Here is an 18,053-nt window from a genome sequence, read left to right on the forward strand (position 1 = left end):
ATATTTGATCCTTTAACTTTGTTCTCATTTTGGATTTGATCCCTCAAGTTTCAAATTATAGGTTTTGCTTTCTCAAGAGGTAAAATAATTCAAGTTTTTATTGAATCATATGGATTAATATTTTAAATGAAAAGAAACTTAAAGGACCAAAACCTATAATTTAAAACTTGAGAGATCAAAACCAAAATAAAAGCAAACTTGAGGAATTAAAACTTGTATTAGCCTTTTAATATATTATGAGTAAAATTATATTACTAAAAAATGAGACACTTAAAAAATAAAGTCAAGGTTTTGATTGTTCATTTATTTTCACGGATAACTTCTACGTAACATCATTGTTTTGGTACAATACATTTTTTCTGAATCCGACAAACGATTGTGCCGGCTAAAATTATTAACCATAATCAGTCACTTGATGGTGAAAAAAAAAACCAATCATCAACAAATAATTATTATATTATTCAACTATATATTTTAGATCAACCATGTTCTTTATAAAGTTTGTACATGGTTTGATTCTGTTTACAAATTTAGTTTTTGAACTTCGTATGGCCAAAAAAACAAAGAACTTCGTGTTTCTGTATTTTATTCAAATATAAAAAGTTTATAGGATTGAATTTTATATTATTTCGTATTTTTAACTGGTTGTAAAAGTGATTTTTTTCCCATTGCAAACCTAAATAGTTGGGAAAAAAAACATGATTTTAAAAATAATTCTACACTGAACATGGTTCTCCCAAATTCAATGAATGGACCATCATGATCACTACAGACAAACGCTTGATCAACTGGCAAGGAGTTTGTTCAGCTTAACCAATAGTCTTGTGTTCGAGCCCGTATTATGCGGTTGTGCTGTGTTCGAATTTTTGGGATGTAGTCATCTTAAAATTTGTTGGAAGAGCCTACTACTCAAAGTGGTTCTGCAGAATTCGATTCGAATTGGTCGATTTTTCGGATATTTAATACTCTTCTAGTTTTTAATATAAGACATATTTAACTAATTTAATTAGATTAAAAAAGTTAGTTAGGTTAGTTAATTATAAGAAATGTGACACGTTTTTTTTAAAATACCATAATCATCTTTCTTAATACCCCATCTTCCTTTTCTACTTGATTATGGTTGAAAGAGTATCTATGGAGATAATTTAGAGAAAATTAATAAATATGAGAAATGGGTTTTATATTTATGATTAAAATCAATTCAATAATTATGTTATATATTAATGATCGGAGGAGTAATAGAATAATAATAATAAAAAAACACTAGATATTGAGTAGTCCAAAAGGGTATAAATGAAAAAGGAACATCGTGATAAGCCCCAAGCGGATTCTATGCTCTCGCAGGCTTTTTGCAATCTAATTGATGGAATTTCGGTCCAACGTCTCATCCCCAACGGAGCATACCGGACTAACCGGAGTTGGGAAATAATATGGCAAGAGAGCCAAAATTTGATGATAATAACTCTAAAAACTTTTCATATCTTGACAAAAAATTATTAAGTTATGGCTGTCTAGAGACAAGTAAATTGGTTTTAAAAAATTAATTTTTTATAGTAATTCCCTCCAGTCTAAAATATAAAAATCAGACAACTAAAAGATTAAAAAATTACCTGAGCTAATTATTTGTAAGAAATATGTGTTAATTTTTTAAAATATTTTTTTAATTATATGAATTTTTTAAACAAATTTTAATAATTAAATTTCTTAGAAAAAATAATTAGGATGTTTTTATCCATTAAAAGATACATTAAGTTCTTTAAGAGAATAGTTTGAATTATAAGATATTTTATTATAAATTTTATGAAGTTTTGGTCGTTGAAGCAAACTTTTCATGGAAAATTATGGTTCTGGCAAACTCAAAGTTTTATGTGTAATTTCCGTTTAAATATAAGGAGCCTGTTATGAAAAATGAGAAAAGTATAAAGATTGAGATGAGGGAGATGGAGAAAATAAGAGGAAATTGGAGGAGAAATTAAGGGGGAGTTCTCATTCACTTCATTGTCTCAAATGTGTGTACATCATCTCCTATTTATAGGACCCCAATATTGAAGACTAACCTAAAGAGTTACAAGTACATAAAGAAAAGAATTAAGCAACATAATTGTACAATTGAAGGTTATAGGAAATTAATACTTGAAACCCTTCAATTTGGGAGTTATAAGGTATAATGCCATTAACCATGAGAAGGAATCCCAAGGGGCTAAGGAGTTATGAACATCCACACAACATAATATTTACAACACTCCCCCTTGGATGTTCATAAACAAATATTGTGCCTCATTAAAACCTTACTAGGTAAAACCCAGTGGGACAAAATCCTAGTGAAGAAAAAAGAGTACACAATATACATTGAAGCTGCTTTGTTAAAAAACCTTAACAGAAAAACCCCGTGGGACAAAATCTTAGCTAAGGAAAAGAGTACAACATGATCTTTATTCCCCCTAATGACAACATCACTTTTACTTCCCCCGTCAATAGCATCACTCTCTATCATTTTATCATAATAGAGTATACTAATTTCTCAAGTTGTCCAATACCTTTTCAAGCATATCTTCTTTTTAGTTGAACTATGCATAATACGTTGTCATCAAATTATATTGAAATGTATTCCTCTAACATATCTTCTAGATATGTGGAATTATCAATATATTCTTTACTTGCACTGAGAAAACTACAAAGAAAGTTTATTCTGAAAAATACTATAATATATCTTGTATCGACATAATTAATTTAATTTGAATAAAATGATATCATGTAATAGTTTCATAAAACTACATATCCAATCTCAGTTTTGTTATTCACATGCATACTTGCAGAAACTTATCTTTACCATAATATTGACAATATATGTAAATATTATTATAGAATAAATATATGGGACTTCTAATCTATTTAGTTGAATATATTTTGTGAACAAAATTATCATAACAAAATCAATCATTTTGCAATCATTGATGCATTCAATAACTTGATCTTCGAGTCAAGTAAGATATGAAATTATTTATTTTCTAATACATTTTTCTAAGCCAGATATGTATACTCACATTATCTTATTCAACATAATATTTTAAGCATTGGATTATTTTCTTCTATATAAATGCTTCTGGCATTTTAAATCCCTCAAGAATTCTCATGTAAACTTCATTATTTAGTGAGCCACATGTATAGGCTATAATGATATCTAACAGACACATATTTCATTTTTCATATACTGCCAAACTAGTAATATATGCAAAAATTATTGCATCATCACAAAATATTATGCCTAATCATAATCACTGGACCTTTGTGAAATTCTTTATTTTCACAAAAATATTCATATGTCACATAATAACTTTGTATTTGATGTGTTTAGACTGCATGTCCATAATTTTCACATATTAAAATAATAATTATATTTCCATTGCATCTTTTCTCCTTTCCTTTTGCTTTTGGCCAAATTTCTACTTTCATATAAGATCCTCTTTAAAATCACGTGATATTATTATCAAAAACGTTGTCGACAACTTTATTTTTTTTGGTTTCATTTTTCCTCTTGTGACATAACTTATTGAGATCTCTTCATTACTTTTCAGGTACCTGAACCTCTTCTAGGGCTCTTTTTTTTTCAACTAGTTATGTCTCAGTACTCTTCTAGAGCACATGCCTCCTTAATATAACTTTTAAATTTCATGCTCCTTTTTGTTTAATATAATTATATTGGAACCGATTAATCTCTCATGCTTCAGGCATGTCTCACTTTTATTTATACTAATTGGAGCATTTTCAGCTGGAATATGAGATTTAGTAATACTCACTTAGGTCAGTAATAGCATCTGGCACATATTTTCTAATATCTCATGGATGCATTCTTTGATGAACTTCTGGTTCATACTATCATATATCTGAGGATCTATAACTGATAATAATAATGCATTTTATATGTTATCTTTTCCAACTACTCAATTTCTCTCCCTCATGTTGGGAAAATTTTGTCGAATGACAATCAATTAATCATGCAGTATGAGTCTCCTCAATTCATTTGCTTCTTTTAGAAACATCCCTTTTGTTTCTTTTAGATACAAACAAGAAGAAGGAGGTTCTTACCCAACATTCATTCCAATTTTTTATATCTATCTATATGTATATTGTGGTGGATCAATAGATTTTAAGATGGAAAGTATTTGGCTCCTGATCAAAAGCCAATTTCATTGAGAGAATTTTATTGGCTTGATTTGTATAAATGTTGCAACATATCAAATTAAACAAGCCAACCCTGAGATGAAGATCTTGTTCTCAAAAGTATTGATCTAGCCATTCATGGAGGCTAATAATTCTGCCAGATCGTTCTGTTAAGTAGACTTTTCAATTATTTTTCTAACAAATGCATGTTGATCACTAAAATTCAGGGATATAAATTCACAATCTTTTTCAATAGAAATTTTCTGGATCTCATAGTCTGGAACTTGTGCACTCAACGTAATGATTACTCAAATAATTTTGCAAACTTCAGGTTGCAAATTAATAATAATACATGTAACCATCTTATAGATGCATCTATCAAATTTATTAAATACTTGTATGGTTTGCATGCTATTGGTATGGGCTCATATATCTAAATTTGATATATTTCCAGAAATGTAGAGATCCATTTTACATCATGACTAGTGATATCAATGTAATCAATTTTTCATTGAGAATAAGCAGCATATGAATTCTTGGATCATATAATATGTTGGCTATTCATGAAGAATCTTCTGGTTCTTCAATGAATGTTGATACATAATCATCAATAATTTGTTACATCATATATATTATTTATGATAATCAGACAAGCCACCCCTTTGGCGAGTAAACTTCTGATTTACTGTAACAAGTTTCAAGTAAAACTCTATCCAACATCAACTCACACTTGTATTTCAACAATCTCCCCCTCAAGTGTGAGTCATGAAAACATGTTTTCCTTATTCATGTATTTCAAAAATAGTGATTAGCTTATAATAGGCTAATAACCTCTATCACTTGGAAGTCCAAGTACTTCCTAGTTCATATATAATTATGGATTTTAATTCGATTAGACTATTACTTTTCAGACTCTTTCGAAACCGAAGTTCTAATGTAGATCAATGGGTCATATTTTTTTTTTACCATTAATTCTTTATCTGCCCATAAAGAAAAATATGTATTAGTTCTTCAGAAACTATATTAATATTTTTGCACATAATTCTTCAGGAACTAAGTAATTTGAGAAGAATAAGGAGACAAATTCATCTTAATAATATTGTAATAAATAATAATAAATAGTTATAAGTATTATAAGTTTAACTTGTAATATATATAGAATTTACACATATTGCAAAGATGATTTTGTCCAACCAATCGAAATTAATATCAACTATTTATAATAAATTTTCTCATAAAGTTAAATAAATTTGCATTTTCTCAATTTAAATGTGACATAAATATATGATTTTTTCTCTCAAATGTCACAGCAAAAACTAATTTAATTGTAGATATACAATTTTCTTTTATACTTTTTCAAAATGTATGAACTTAAAGAATTAAATAATGTTTGAATTAATCCAATAATCATAATTTTTTAAACTATAATTATCATTTGCACATGTTTAATTTATTCTCATAAACAAACTCATATAATTAAAAAGAACACAAATATAGAATATCTTTTAAAATAAACTTTCTGAGAATAAAGTGTAAAGTTGAACTTATCGTCAAAACTTCTTAACATTAATATATATTATTTATTTAATTTGTGATACTCAAAACATATCTTTTAAAAAATTACATACACATTGTATGAATACTTAACTTTTCTTTCTCACCTAATTTCTTGTTTAGTTAAACTCAAAACAATTTCAAATGTGCACAATAAAATTTATTGTCAATAAATCACAATAAATCATTCAAACTAAGATCATACAAATAGCATATAAATAAACAAAATACGAACAATATATCATCTCTTTAATTTGCGCACAAATACCACAATAAAGTACCAATATCATAATATGACCATTTTTTTTTTTGCTATTCTATTGATATGAAAATAAATTATATTCACAATTCATATTCATAAATATGCAAGTAAATTGGCACCATAAATTAACATTTCAAAGTGACCAATAACTACTTTTAATGTTTATCAATATCTTAATATCAAATACTTATAATAATATATTTCTACCAATAAATCACAAGAAATTTAAAATAATATTATATAACCTTCTGGATATAGCCTTCTGGGCTAATGATTATATTTTTCAACTTTGATTAATTTGAACATATTTCTCTATAAGACATTACCTTGGGCATTATAATTACATTTTCATACTTTTCATAACATCTCTTGATCTTTTGATTTCATAACCAATTTTAACATTTACTTTCAATAGATTGTTACATATATTTGTCTATATGACTTCTGGTCATATTATGATATTTACTCATAATTGTTTTTTACTATAGAGGTATCAATATCTCCTCAATTATGGTTTAATAGCTAAAACCAAATATTATTGCCCTTTAATTATTAATTCCAATGGTACGATGTGGGCATGCTCTTTATCACTCTTATAGACATGTTCCTTACTTTCAGTAGCACATAATCAATTTATTCAAATATTAGTCTTCAGGACTATAGTAAAAATCTTTCAAATAAAGCTCTTTTATGCCATTTGAAGTTTGAACTATTAGCCTTCAGGCCTTTAATACTTGTCACAATATAGCTTTCAGGGCTTCAATACTTGTCACCCTGTAGTTTTCAGGGCTTTGATATTTGTCACTATCAAATCATCAAAGTGCTATAGATTTTTCTTGTCATTCCATTTAAAAGCATCCATAGTGTTCTTTCACAAAAGAACAATTGCAAAAGTGATATGACTTCTGGTCATCTAATCACATATGGCTTCTAGCCATTTAATAAAATGAAATTAAATAATATTGTAATGAAATAAATTAAATAAATTAAAATTCATAATCAAATATAAATAACATTATATAAGCATATATATATATATGATACTGCGACAGATATAAAATGACATAATATAAACCAAACAGATATATGTAAACAAACAATAGAACAAGAAGTATGAAAAAATAAATAAAATAAATAACACAATATCACAATGGGGAGATAATAGAATTAAAATGTATAAAAAGAATAAATCAATAAATAACATAAAAGAACAACATAATATATAGCAAATATATAGAAAATTAAAATTAGACGTGATAATAAGATAAAAAGAATAATTGGGTAAGGAGAAGTTAGTAGAAAGTATTATCATATACTATAAGAATATATTAATTTACAAATGGCTCATACCTCAAATCTTTAGAGCAAACTCGTGCTGATAACGTGTTATGAAAAATGAGAAAAGTACAAAGATTGAGATGAGGGAGATGGAGAAAATAAGAGGAAATTGGAGGAGAAATTAAGGGGGAGTTCTCGTTCACTTCATTGTCTCAAATGTGTGTACATCATCTCCTATTTATAGGACCCCAATATTGAAGACTAACCTAAAGAGTTACAAGTACATAAACAAAGGAATTAAGCAACATAATTGTACAATTGGAGGTTATAGGAAATCAATACTTGAAACCCTTCAATTTTGGAGTTATAAGGTATAATGCCATTAACCATGAGAAGGAATCCTAAGGGACTAAGGAGTTATGAACATCCACACAACATAATATTTACAACAGAGCCCACCTTGATCCTCGCCCTGGGGAAAAATTGCAACTGCGGACCGAAACTCCGAAGTCCGAAAGTGGTAGATACTTCTATTTTTAATGGTATTTTAATGTTTAAAATTATTTCAGAAGACGCTACCATATAATGACTAGGAATTTCAGCTGGCCTAATAACATATTTCCTTAAAATGTTTTCCAAACCTAAGATCACAAGTTTGACTCTCGAAAGATCCTACTTATAGGAATTAAATAACTAATTTATAAATATTTTTAAAAAATTAGTTAAATATATTATTTATAAAAAATATGTGTTTATTTTTCTAAAATAACCTCTTTAATGATTTGTATGAGAAACGGCTTCATTGATGAGCAAACAATAGAAATAATTTTAAAAAAAATTATAAATTTAAAAAATAAATTAAAATCTTATATTTAATATCAAAACAAATTTTTTAATTAATTTCTATTTTTAGTAATAAAGGGAGTATTTTAAAATAAAATACACGTGAATATATAATAATAGAGAGAATTAAAGTAATTGCCAAAAAAATCTCAAGAACAAGTGAGCCATATGTAGTTGTTGTTAGTTTTTATCTTGGACATTACAGTCTGTTATGTTGCGCAGCTTTTTAGTAATTACTCTTATGGTCCTAAATATAAGACCCTTATACTCTTCCAGACCGGAGGAATATATACTATCTTCAGTCTTTAGTTGACTAATTTAAGTAAATTACAGAAATAAGTTATGTTAGTTATTTATATAAATATATGTCTTAAAATATTCTTACTAATTAATTTTATTGACTAGAACTATTATTATTAGAAAGATTATCTTAAAAATAAATAAATAAATAAATATGATAGACAAAGTAGATCGGAGTCTTATATTTAAAATCAAAATAAAAATTAAATAAGATCTAATATTAAGGATCAGAGGTAATATTTCTTCCTCCAGACTTCCTAATAATTCTACAATAATAATAATAATAATGGGAGGTTCAATTTTACCCCCTATTTTTTTGGATATAAAAAAAATTAGATGAGTTAAGTCTAAGAACTCATCAGGACCAAAATATACCTCTAGAGTCAGGGCGCGTCCAGAGGCTTTTATCCCCTATCTTAGCGTCACTGAAAATTATTTTCAATGGGATCAATCATTGTGATCCGGGGGAAGAGCATTCTCGCACACACCCAGAAGAAATCTTGAAAACAAGAGGCTTAATGTCGTTGTCTTTTCATGCCTTAATAATGGAGTTCCCAGGTGTTCGTTGATTTTGCTGCCACACCATTAATCCTATTTCTGACTATTGACCCCGACAACCACGAGCTTTCTTCTCGATGACTTCGCTCGAAAACCACATTTTGCTAACTGACGTATCACTATTACAATTTACTAATACTGATAGTCACAGCTTTGGTTTCGTTTAGGTTTTCTGTTTCCCTGTTTTGTTCAATATTATCACGGATCAAATTTTATGAGATTGGTATGATCTTCTTCCTTATAATGTAGTGCACGAAACTGAAACTCAAAATTTTGTGTCCTGTTGATCACCTTTCTTTGTGTAGGAAAAAGATCACCTTTGCTTGAGGGCATATACGAGCAACTGATTAAGCAAGTAGATGGAAGAAATATATGGGAAAACCAGAAATTGTCAAATTGTTGGATCAAAGGATAATTATTGTTGCCTGTTAAATTGGTATTTGATGTTCCCTGTTTTGTAGGTGTTAGGGCAGTGTTTGGCCAGTGTTTTGTGCATGTTGCTCAAAATCCACGCAACATATTTCAAGATTCGATCTGATCCTTCGCCCAAAAAGAAATAAGAGAGAAACAACGAAGAGTTAAAAAGAAAACTTACTTCTGTGGCCAAAATTACTCAGGGATTACCAACGTGATTAGATCCAGTAAAATGAGCTAGTTTCTTATAATGTGATAAATTAAGATTCAAATTCTCCCTGAAAGAAGTGCTTACATCTAACACTCGATCATGTCTGAAACAAATTCCATAGGGAAGGAAAAGAAAAAAAGGACTACTCACATATCCTTTTTCAAAACTTGTACTTTGAACCAAAACAACAATCAAAACTTGTAACTCGACATATTCGTATGCTAACTACTCAAGTTGTACAAGTTAATCCCTTCGGCTGAAGCATTAACACGTTACTAATTATAAAATTTGAAAGATTCGTCATATTTTTCATAAGGAATTTGGAGTTTTGGTCACTTCCCATACCCCATTCCGCTTCAATCATCTAGTTTAGATGCCTTCTTTTATGTCAAGTTGAAAAACATCAACGCCATGATTCTGGGTGAAAGCAGGTTATCTACTTCTATTTTAGTGGCTTTCAGCTTGAATTCAAACATCCTACTCAAGTGGCTTTTTCTCGGGTCTTGTTATGGCAACATAAAATTCTGCAGCTCAGCGACATAGCCATTTGTGAATGGGACATATCGAAAACGTGATTGGGGTGCATGCCATTGAAACATCCAACCTTTAGCGGGTAAAACTATCAGGGTTCTGTATGATGCTGATATTTGGCATAAGTAATGGGTATGCTCTCAACACAAGTCTAGAGAAGACAGCTCAGGTTGAGGCCAACAAAACAAAAGGCACACCACCATGTCTCTTGCGCACACCACCATGTCTCTTGCACAAAGGTCTGCTTTGAAGCTGAAAGTTCAGCATCATTCTCTCTTATTGCCCCTTGTTCCATAGCAGTACCATTCATCAAGCTCGGATCAATGGACACACATAGAGGGAGAGAGGTTGACTAAATCTGATAAAATCCTCTCAATGATTGACGAAATAAAATAAATGATATGATTCTTTAATCCTGGAGATAATTACAGAATATATAAAAATAAATATAAAGATAACAAAAACTAAAAAGAGAGAAATTAGGGTTACAAAGTAAATGGGTCCAATGGACGAAGGTCCACTTCCAGCAATTAGTATGAACTCTATAATTTGTGGGTACAAAGATTATGAAGTATGTATGGCATCCAATTGGTGAATGTCACCCGTTTGAGGACATTGACATGCCTCCCATCATAACCAGGAAAAACTTGGAGGAAACAGTTTCAATAGTGCACAATCATATTCTCATATTATAATTATTCACGTCTCACTATCAATACAACAACATCTAAGGCTCAGAATCAAATAATTAAATATTCTTCAAATAAATTTAGCAAGACTAGTTACGATCTATTTTATCTACACTTGATGTGCCTGTTTGGCTAAGATGTAGAATAAGCTCGCATAACCAGTCCTTTGTATTGCATTGTACTTTTCTTCTCTTTTTTGGCTTTCCCCTGTAACCTTCATTCTCCTATTTTTCCTTGGGGCTGATGAACCTTGCTTTATAACGGAGGCAGATTTATAATTTTTCCAAGACAATAACTTACCTATTTTACTCCTAACTGGACGTGCGGTTACTGCTGCTGCCAACCCAATACTCCTTCACAGCAACCAATATCTTCTGAGGAACTAGAGGGCCATCCTCATGATCCACCAATTTGGCATCCCATCTCATTCCTCCAACAATTTTTTTAACCTTGTTCAGGACATCTACTTCATCCCGGATGATGACTGCCCCTTCAGGTCTCAGGATCCGATCCATCTCCAGAAGTATGTCTTCTAGACTGCACCTGCTTAATCAAATCGGAAAGCATTTTATTTCGATACAACAACAATTATTTACTATTTTAATATAAGGGGCGGAGTTCTTCCCCTTTTCGAAAGGGTTGAGATTAATCTTGGATCAAATTGATCATTCCAATTTCGGAACAAAAAAGAAAATCTTGGATGCACATCGAAACTTGTACACTGACTTGCTTTGAGCTCCAAATCAGATCATTATTTACGATTGTGGCAATAAATCACCCCACTAGGGTTGATATTGCAAGACCAAAACTTGAAGAAGGAAGAGAAACTAAAAACGGAATTTTATTTCGGTTGATAGCCCACAAAACATGCAATCTGGAACTATAGAAGTAATTAAAATTAAAAAATTTGGTTATTCCACGTAAAATATTCTTAGAATCCAGCGGCCAAATATGGCTTTTTTCTATTTTTGGGGTTAGATTACAGGGCTAGAATCCTAATATATGACTCATCGCACTCGGGAGTAAGGGAGAGAAACTTACTTGTCCTGGTACAAGCTAAATAAATTATTAGCATGAATAAAATCGTATGTCCTTGGGTAAGTAGAAAAGCCTTCACACCTGCAGAAAGAACAATACAGCAAATCATTAGAATTTCATAGTGTAGGATTTTCTTTCTCCTCTGGGCAGATGAAGAATTACATTACTTGTTAGATCACCTTTAGCAGTGCGAATGAAAAAGAACTGCATTGGCGAAGTCCTCAAAAATCAACTATTACTTAATGCAGGGTTCATACATGAATACTGATCATAAAACTAATAGTTATAATTAAGACTAGTGATGCTAGACAATAACAGGTAGCGGATTTCGGGTGTCAGAAAGACAGTAAGAGCAAGAATATTGTTTTTGTGGGGAGTGAGGGGTAGAGATGAGGACGTTGCAATGGATGTACTGCCACACGAGAAAGACCAGATCGGTAATAATGTACGTGAGAAAAAGTTGATGTGGCATCTATTGAGGAGAAATAATAGAAAATCATTTAAAATGATCTGGACATGTGCAGAGAAAGCGAAAGAAGTAATAGTGAAACAAAGTTGAACAGATGATCTTGGGCCACGTGAAGAGATATGGAGGGAAACCAAGAAAAATAATGGAAGTTATCTATCGGGATCTCTTGAAAAAGGACATACATGAAAAGTTGGTTGTTGATAGAGTTATAATAACATACTGTGACTCATGTAGTCAATCTCACTTGGTGGGATAATACTTTGCTGTTGTTGCAGTATTATTAATCTTATAATTAGTTATAAGTACAAGAAGCCAGCTTGCAAGGAAAGTTTGTAAGGAATACATGCCTTGGATGGTTAAGGAAGAGAGAGAATTCTTCGCTACTTACCAGTCATGATAAATGCCAATAAGACCTCTCTCGTAGATAACACCCAAAGTGTTCTTAGCAACAGTGGGCACAACATTCATCACCCAAGACTTTTGTGATTCAAGTGCAGCTGCAAATCCCCCAAGGCCTGCATTCATATCCATCACATTCCGGTATCGTGTAGTACCAATCAGTTTATTAATTCTTTTGTAAGCATTAACATGCTTTTTCCATATCTTGTTGTCCTCTTGATAGGATTCAGCCGTGATCCCGTTAACAGAGCCCTTAGCTACCCGAGGAGGGACTGCAAAAAGCCTAGCAGGAAATTTCTTCAATTCTCCTCCAGCAACTTCATTTTTATTGATTACCTCAGGGAAAGGGGTTTTGCATGTTTTCATCTCTTTGTACCTATTTTAACAGTCCCCAACCAAAAGAAAAGAAATCAGGGACCCACAATCACAAAAGAGGGGGAGAGAGAACAAGCATCAAATATGAATTATACCAAAATAAAATGGTCACTTTTTCAAAAATTAGAAGAAATTAAACTTATGTTTTCCAACAAAAAATAAATAACACTGAGATAAAAGTTTTGGGAGTATATTCTATAATAAACTGTATTTTTAATAAAAGAAATAAATATTATCTTTCAGGGTATTTATTTAAATATATCTTCAGGAAGGACCAAGTAATTTACTCTTTAATATTTATTTTTTTAAAAAAAAATTCGGATCTTACTGCTGAGATTCGAATGGCCGAACATTCTAGGTACCACTCCAGTGTTGGTCATGTTTTTGGTCGTCACTCTGAAGATAACTAGAGAAACGGTATTAAGACAACTCTCTTTTCTGTTGCTATTATTATTTCCAACCTCAAAATCCACGTCTTGTTCTCTATCAAGTCTAGCTTACTTGGAAAAGTTTCTAAAACTCACTGGGTGCAATGAAGTTATACATTAGTACATGATTACCTAAAAGCAACAATAGTGACATTTAAAAAAAAAAAAAAAAAAAAGGATAGACGGAAAAGTATGAAATCTTAAGCAATTGTTTAAATCCCTTCAACTGTATATAATCATAATGGAAACGGAGTCCAAGTGCAAATGAGCATTGAGAAGAGGAGAATGACTTACCATACATCATCAGCATTATTTGATTTACATAAATTGGACGACTTTCTTTTGCAGGATTCAGCATTTGCTTTTTTCCTCCATATAGCAATATCTCCCTTTTCATACTTCTTTTCCCAACAAAGACTTTCGGCTAACTCCTCAATTTTTCTCTGCTCTGCCTTGAGGTCCTCCTTTGAACGCTGCCAAGTCTGGTAGTATGTTTTCCAATTAATTGGAGGGCCAGATAAAATCCAGTATCCACCAGGCCTTAGGACTCTATCAACTTCCATTAGATACATTCCATCTGTACTCAAGACAAGGGAGTCATTTGATTAATTTTTCCAGAGAAACGCTGCATTTCAATTTGATTTTTTTTTTTTTAGTCAGATTTTTTTCCTCCTCCACTGCTAAATGGAAAACAGCTCTTCAAAGTAGCAGAAGACCTTTGTAGAAATTATAAAAATTGAAAATATGATGTAGGACCCTAACAGGAAGATACCCATCAACTTGTTAGGGAATAGACTATCAACACCAAAGAAGGCTCAAAATTCTATTGATATTTGCAGGGCTAAATTTGGAAGTTCAGGTGTACCATCATCTACAGAAAGAAAATGCTAATAGCAACATTATGTTAATCAAGCTTGATGACCGTTCATTTTAGACTAACCATTAGAAGTCCACGGTATCAGACATCGTGAACACTGGGCCATATCAAAGGCTCTTGAAGGGTAGGGGAGATGGATAGTGCCCAAAACACCAATTACAGCAGGTACACCTCTTTCCAGTGCGAACTGAACTTGTGCTTCATGGTTGTCCTTTGGCGCAAAGGACATGGTTAGCACATTTCTCTTTAGTAAGTAAGCTCCCCAGCTTGCAACCTGTAAAATTTGTTCATGTTTCTATTAGTCTGGCAATAAGGAATCAATTGACAAGTACAAGAAGAAAGTAATATGTCCCACAAAGCACACCAAAGCAAAACGTGGTGTGGCCCAAAACGAAAAAAATCATTTTGTTGACTCAAAATACATATCAAAGGCCTACAAGCAAGAAGCAGGAGAACAACCATTGCCACAAGGATTATGAAATGAAATGAAAATATGTAACACAACAAAAGCCTTTCGGTTGAGAATCTAAATTCAACTCTAGATACCCAAATGCTGGGACTCTGGATTCTCTCAGAAGTGCGCCAATAAAAATAATGAATCACATTCATCCACATGGAGTTCAAATGTTTTAGAAGGCAATAAGCAAATATAATGACAAGAGGAGGTCAAATTCATATATTGAGAAAGAATTAAAAAAAGAGAAAAGCTTGTAGAAGAAATAAAGAAAATGAGTTGGAATGAATTATGAGGAACTTTTAACAAATTCCGAACAAAGAATATGTGTGTGTGTGTGTGTGTATCAGAATCACTATCTGAATTGACATACTCCACAACCAGTGTCCAGAGCTGTTCTGATTGAGCCATCTTTAATAGGAATAACTTTTGCAAGTTCATCAATATATGCATCTGCTCCTTGAGGGAACATGGTTCCTCCACCTGGAAATTTGAACACATTTCCCTGGAACTGCACCCAGTTTTGAACTGCCTTCTCCACTGTCAGACTTTTGTAAGGAACATTGGCATAGTAGGCATAATCACGGCTTTTGGGCCAAGGAAAAGGAGTCGTGTATCCTTCCGGGGCTGGAATAAGGCAGTGTAATTTTTCCTCTTCAGGAGGACAATGCCTTTCCCTATATATCATATTTTCTCTTGGAAATGTCATTGCTCGATCTTGTTCTTGGCAAGGCGTATAATCAGTATATTTGCTATCACATGGCTTGTACACTTTTGCTTTTGGTTCAGAAGATTCAACAATTGCTACGTCATTGTGATGAGATTCAAAACTCAAATTGGGCAAAATAGTGCATTCTGTCAGCTTATTTACTTTCAAGGCCAAGCTGTCTCCCTTTCCAGACCCACTCTTCTGCCATGCTCCCAAAAGATAAAAGAAACAGCAGAGACCAATCACAGCAAATATTGACAATGGTCTTCGTGCTCTGTGGCTTGATATGTTACTTTTTGAACCCATTAATTGGCTCGTTATAACCTATGGCAATGAGCAGTGAAATTAGAGACGACATAGTTACTGATATATAAGTATGTTGTAATGGAGAAACAAAGAAACAAAGAAACGTGCCAAGTTTCTGCTAGTTTTAACTAGCAAGTGACATTTTCTATGCTTAATTACATATTAATACCATATTGACGTCCTAGACCTGAGATGGCATGCATAACGAAACTTAATGGTACAACTTCACTTTCTAATAAAGAGAAGAAAAAATTTACTAGCTTAATTCACTTTCCATCACTAATTATCTTGACACCGACAGTTTGACACCTCAATGTATTTTCAATTCTAAGGCATATATAACAATAATGGTTAATCATTTAACACTACGAGTTTTGTGAGTTCATCCACATACTATTTGGAATAAATTAAAGAAAAATTTAATTCCTTCCCGTCATCGACACATCGAGATATTTTTCTTTTTTACAAATATTAAAATATGAAAATGGACTTTGAACCTAACATATGATTATTGATATTTTGCGGTGAGAAGAGAACTCTGCAAGTAGAAGTTCTCGTAGTCACTAGATCATTGCTTGACCAAGTGACCACGAAATCCAGATAACTACTAGATCTGTGTTTGATCTTAACAGAATCCAGATAGCTTTTTCTACATCTCACTCATTTGTATTAGTATTACATACCACAGAAGCTCCTCCCCAAACTAAAACAAAGGATAGAGCTGGTATTCGCAACCATTTAAAAAAAAAAAAAAGCAACATGCTAACAAAAATACATCGTGAAGCAAAACTTAAGAGGGAACAATATCACAAAGTAATAAGTATTTTGTTTTATTGGATCCAATGAAGATCTACAATGACACTAACTAAAGCATACCAAAATTTAGCTGCTAAGTAGAAATTTTACATTGTAAATGTGAACTCGTGCTGAAATGAACAGCAAGATCACAACAAAAACTGACTTCTTTAAGCCATAGCAATAACGGAAAAGAAGTTCAAACAATGAAAAAAGATCATGTAGCCAGACGAATGCTATGCTTAGCAAGTTCAGTAGAAGAAGAGAAATGACAGAGAATGGAAACGCCAACCTAATGGAGACCGTCTTCAGTATGGCGAAGCTCTTTCTCCTTCTGCTTTCCCTTATAGATCTCTCGCTAACTGGAATCAGTCACGGGAGAGATGGGAACAGGGAGCTCTGCTAAAAGCTGAAGAGAGGGAGAGTATAGAATAGAGATGCAACGGTGGGGATATATTAGAATAATAGAATTTATGTTGAAAAGGAGGAGCGAGGAGCGCAACGAAGGCGTGAAGTGATTGGAGAATTCGGGGACGGCCATTGACGCGTGGATAGCATCCTTGGGCCCACATTTGACACTTTGGCCGACAACAGGAAAGGTAATTCTAGCTTGTGAATCTTGAGTTCTTGATATTTTGTAGCTGATTTAACCGATTTAACTGTTTATATGTGAAACCTGGCTTCACATGATTGTTGTTGATATTCTCAAATAAATTAATTATAATAAATATAACATAATTTTTAAAAACATTTATGTATTATATTTGATTGTACATCAATTGATGAGTTAGGTAAATTAGTTAAAAAAATTATAATAAATACAAAAAACAAAAAAGCTTAAAATTTTATATTTAGAATTAAATTCAACTTTTTAATTAATTTTTATACTAAGCATTCAAGAAGCACTTTGAATTCAAGTATTAGAACTCTAACAAACCAATTAGGGCTATTTAATTACATTTTCATGTGCAGTGGGCATATGTGATATCGGCCTAATAGTCAAACTAAACTATCTGTTAAAATAGCAATAAAGCGCGTTATTAATAAGAAAAATTTTATTTAATCTCTCCTATAGAGATTTAATTTCAAAATACCCTAAAATTTTTTTAAAATGTCACTATACCCTATGAGGGTAAACTGAAATTAAATTCGGAAACTAAAAGACTTAAATGAGCTTGAAGGGAAACAAAAGGAGGAACACTTTATTTGAAAGAGAGAGGTGATCAAGAGGCAGTTAGTGAGAAACCTAAGTCTCCAAACTCAAATTTTAATCATGGCGTTCTCCGAAGGTTTTAGTAATTCCCTTTCCTGCCGATATGAGAGGAAACTGTAGGTATGTACATCAGTCATGGCCACAACTGGCTACCTTGTAACTATATTTATTACTACCCTAAGTTCTAAT

At 31.8% G+C, this 18,053-nt stretch overlaps 1 protein-coding gene across 1 annotated transcript; it reads right to left on the reverse strand.

Annotated features, from left to right (window-relative positions):
* Nucleotides 1-10,766: 10,766 nt before the first annotated feature.
* On the reverse strand, nucleotides 10,767-17,104 carry LOC114730005 (probable methyltransferase PMT14). Its single transcript, XM_028917024.1, has 7 exons — nucleotides 16,944-17,104; nucleotides 15,215-15,874; nucleotides 14,451-14,661; nucleotides 13,805-14,087; nucleotides 12,697-13,083; nucleotides 11,843-11,920; nucleotides 10,767-11,344 (listed from the first exon to the last, which is right to left on the reverse strand). The coding sequence occupies exons 2-7, from the start codon at nucleotides 15,854-15,856 to the stop codon at nucleotides 11,113-11,115; spliced, it is 1,833 nt and encodes a 610-aa protein (XP_028772857.1). The 5' UTR covers nucleotides 15,857-15,874; nucleotides 16,944-17,104; the 3' UTR covers nucleotides 10,767-11,112.
* Between the last annotated feature and the right edge of the window lie 949 nt (nucleotides 17,105-18,053).

The sequence above is a fragment of the Neltuma alba genome, unplaced genomic scaffold, assembly GCF_004799145.2.
Source record: "Neltuma alba isolate B1F8T4 unplaced genomic scaffold, ASM479914v2 tig00012697_pilon, whole genome shotgun sequence".
NCBI classification, from domain to species: Eukaryota; Viridiplantae; Streptophyta; class Magnoliopsida; order Fabales; family Fabaceae; genus Neltuma; species Neltuma alba.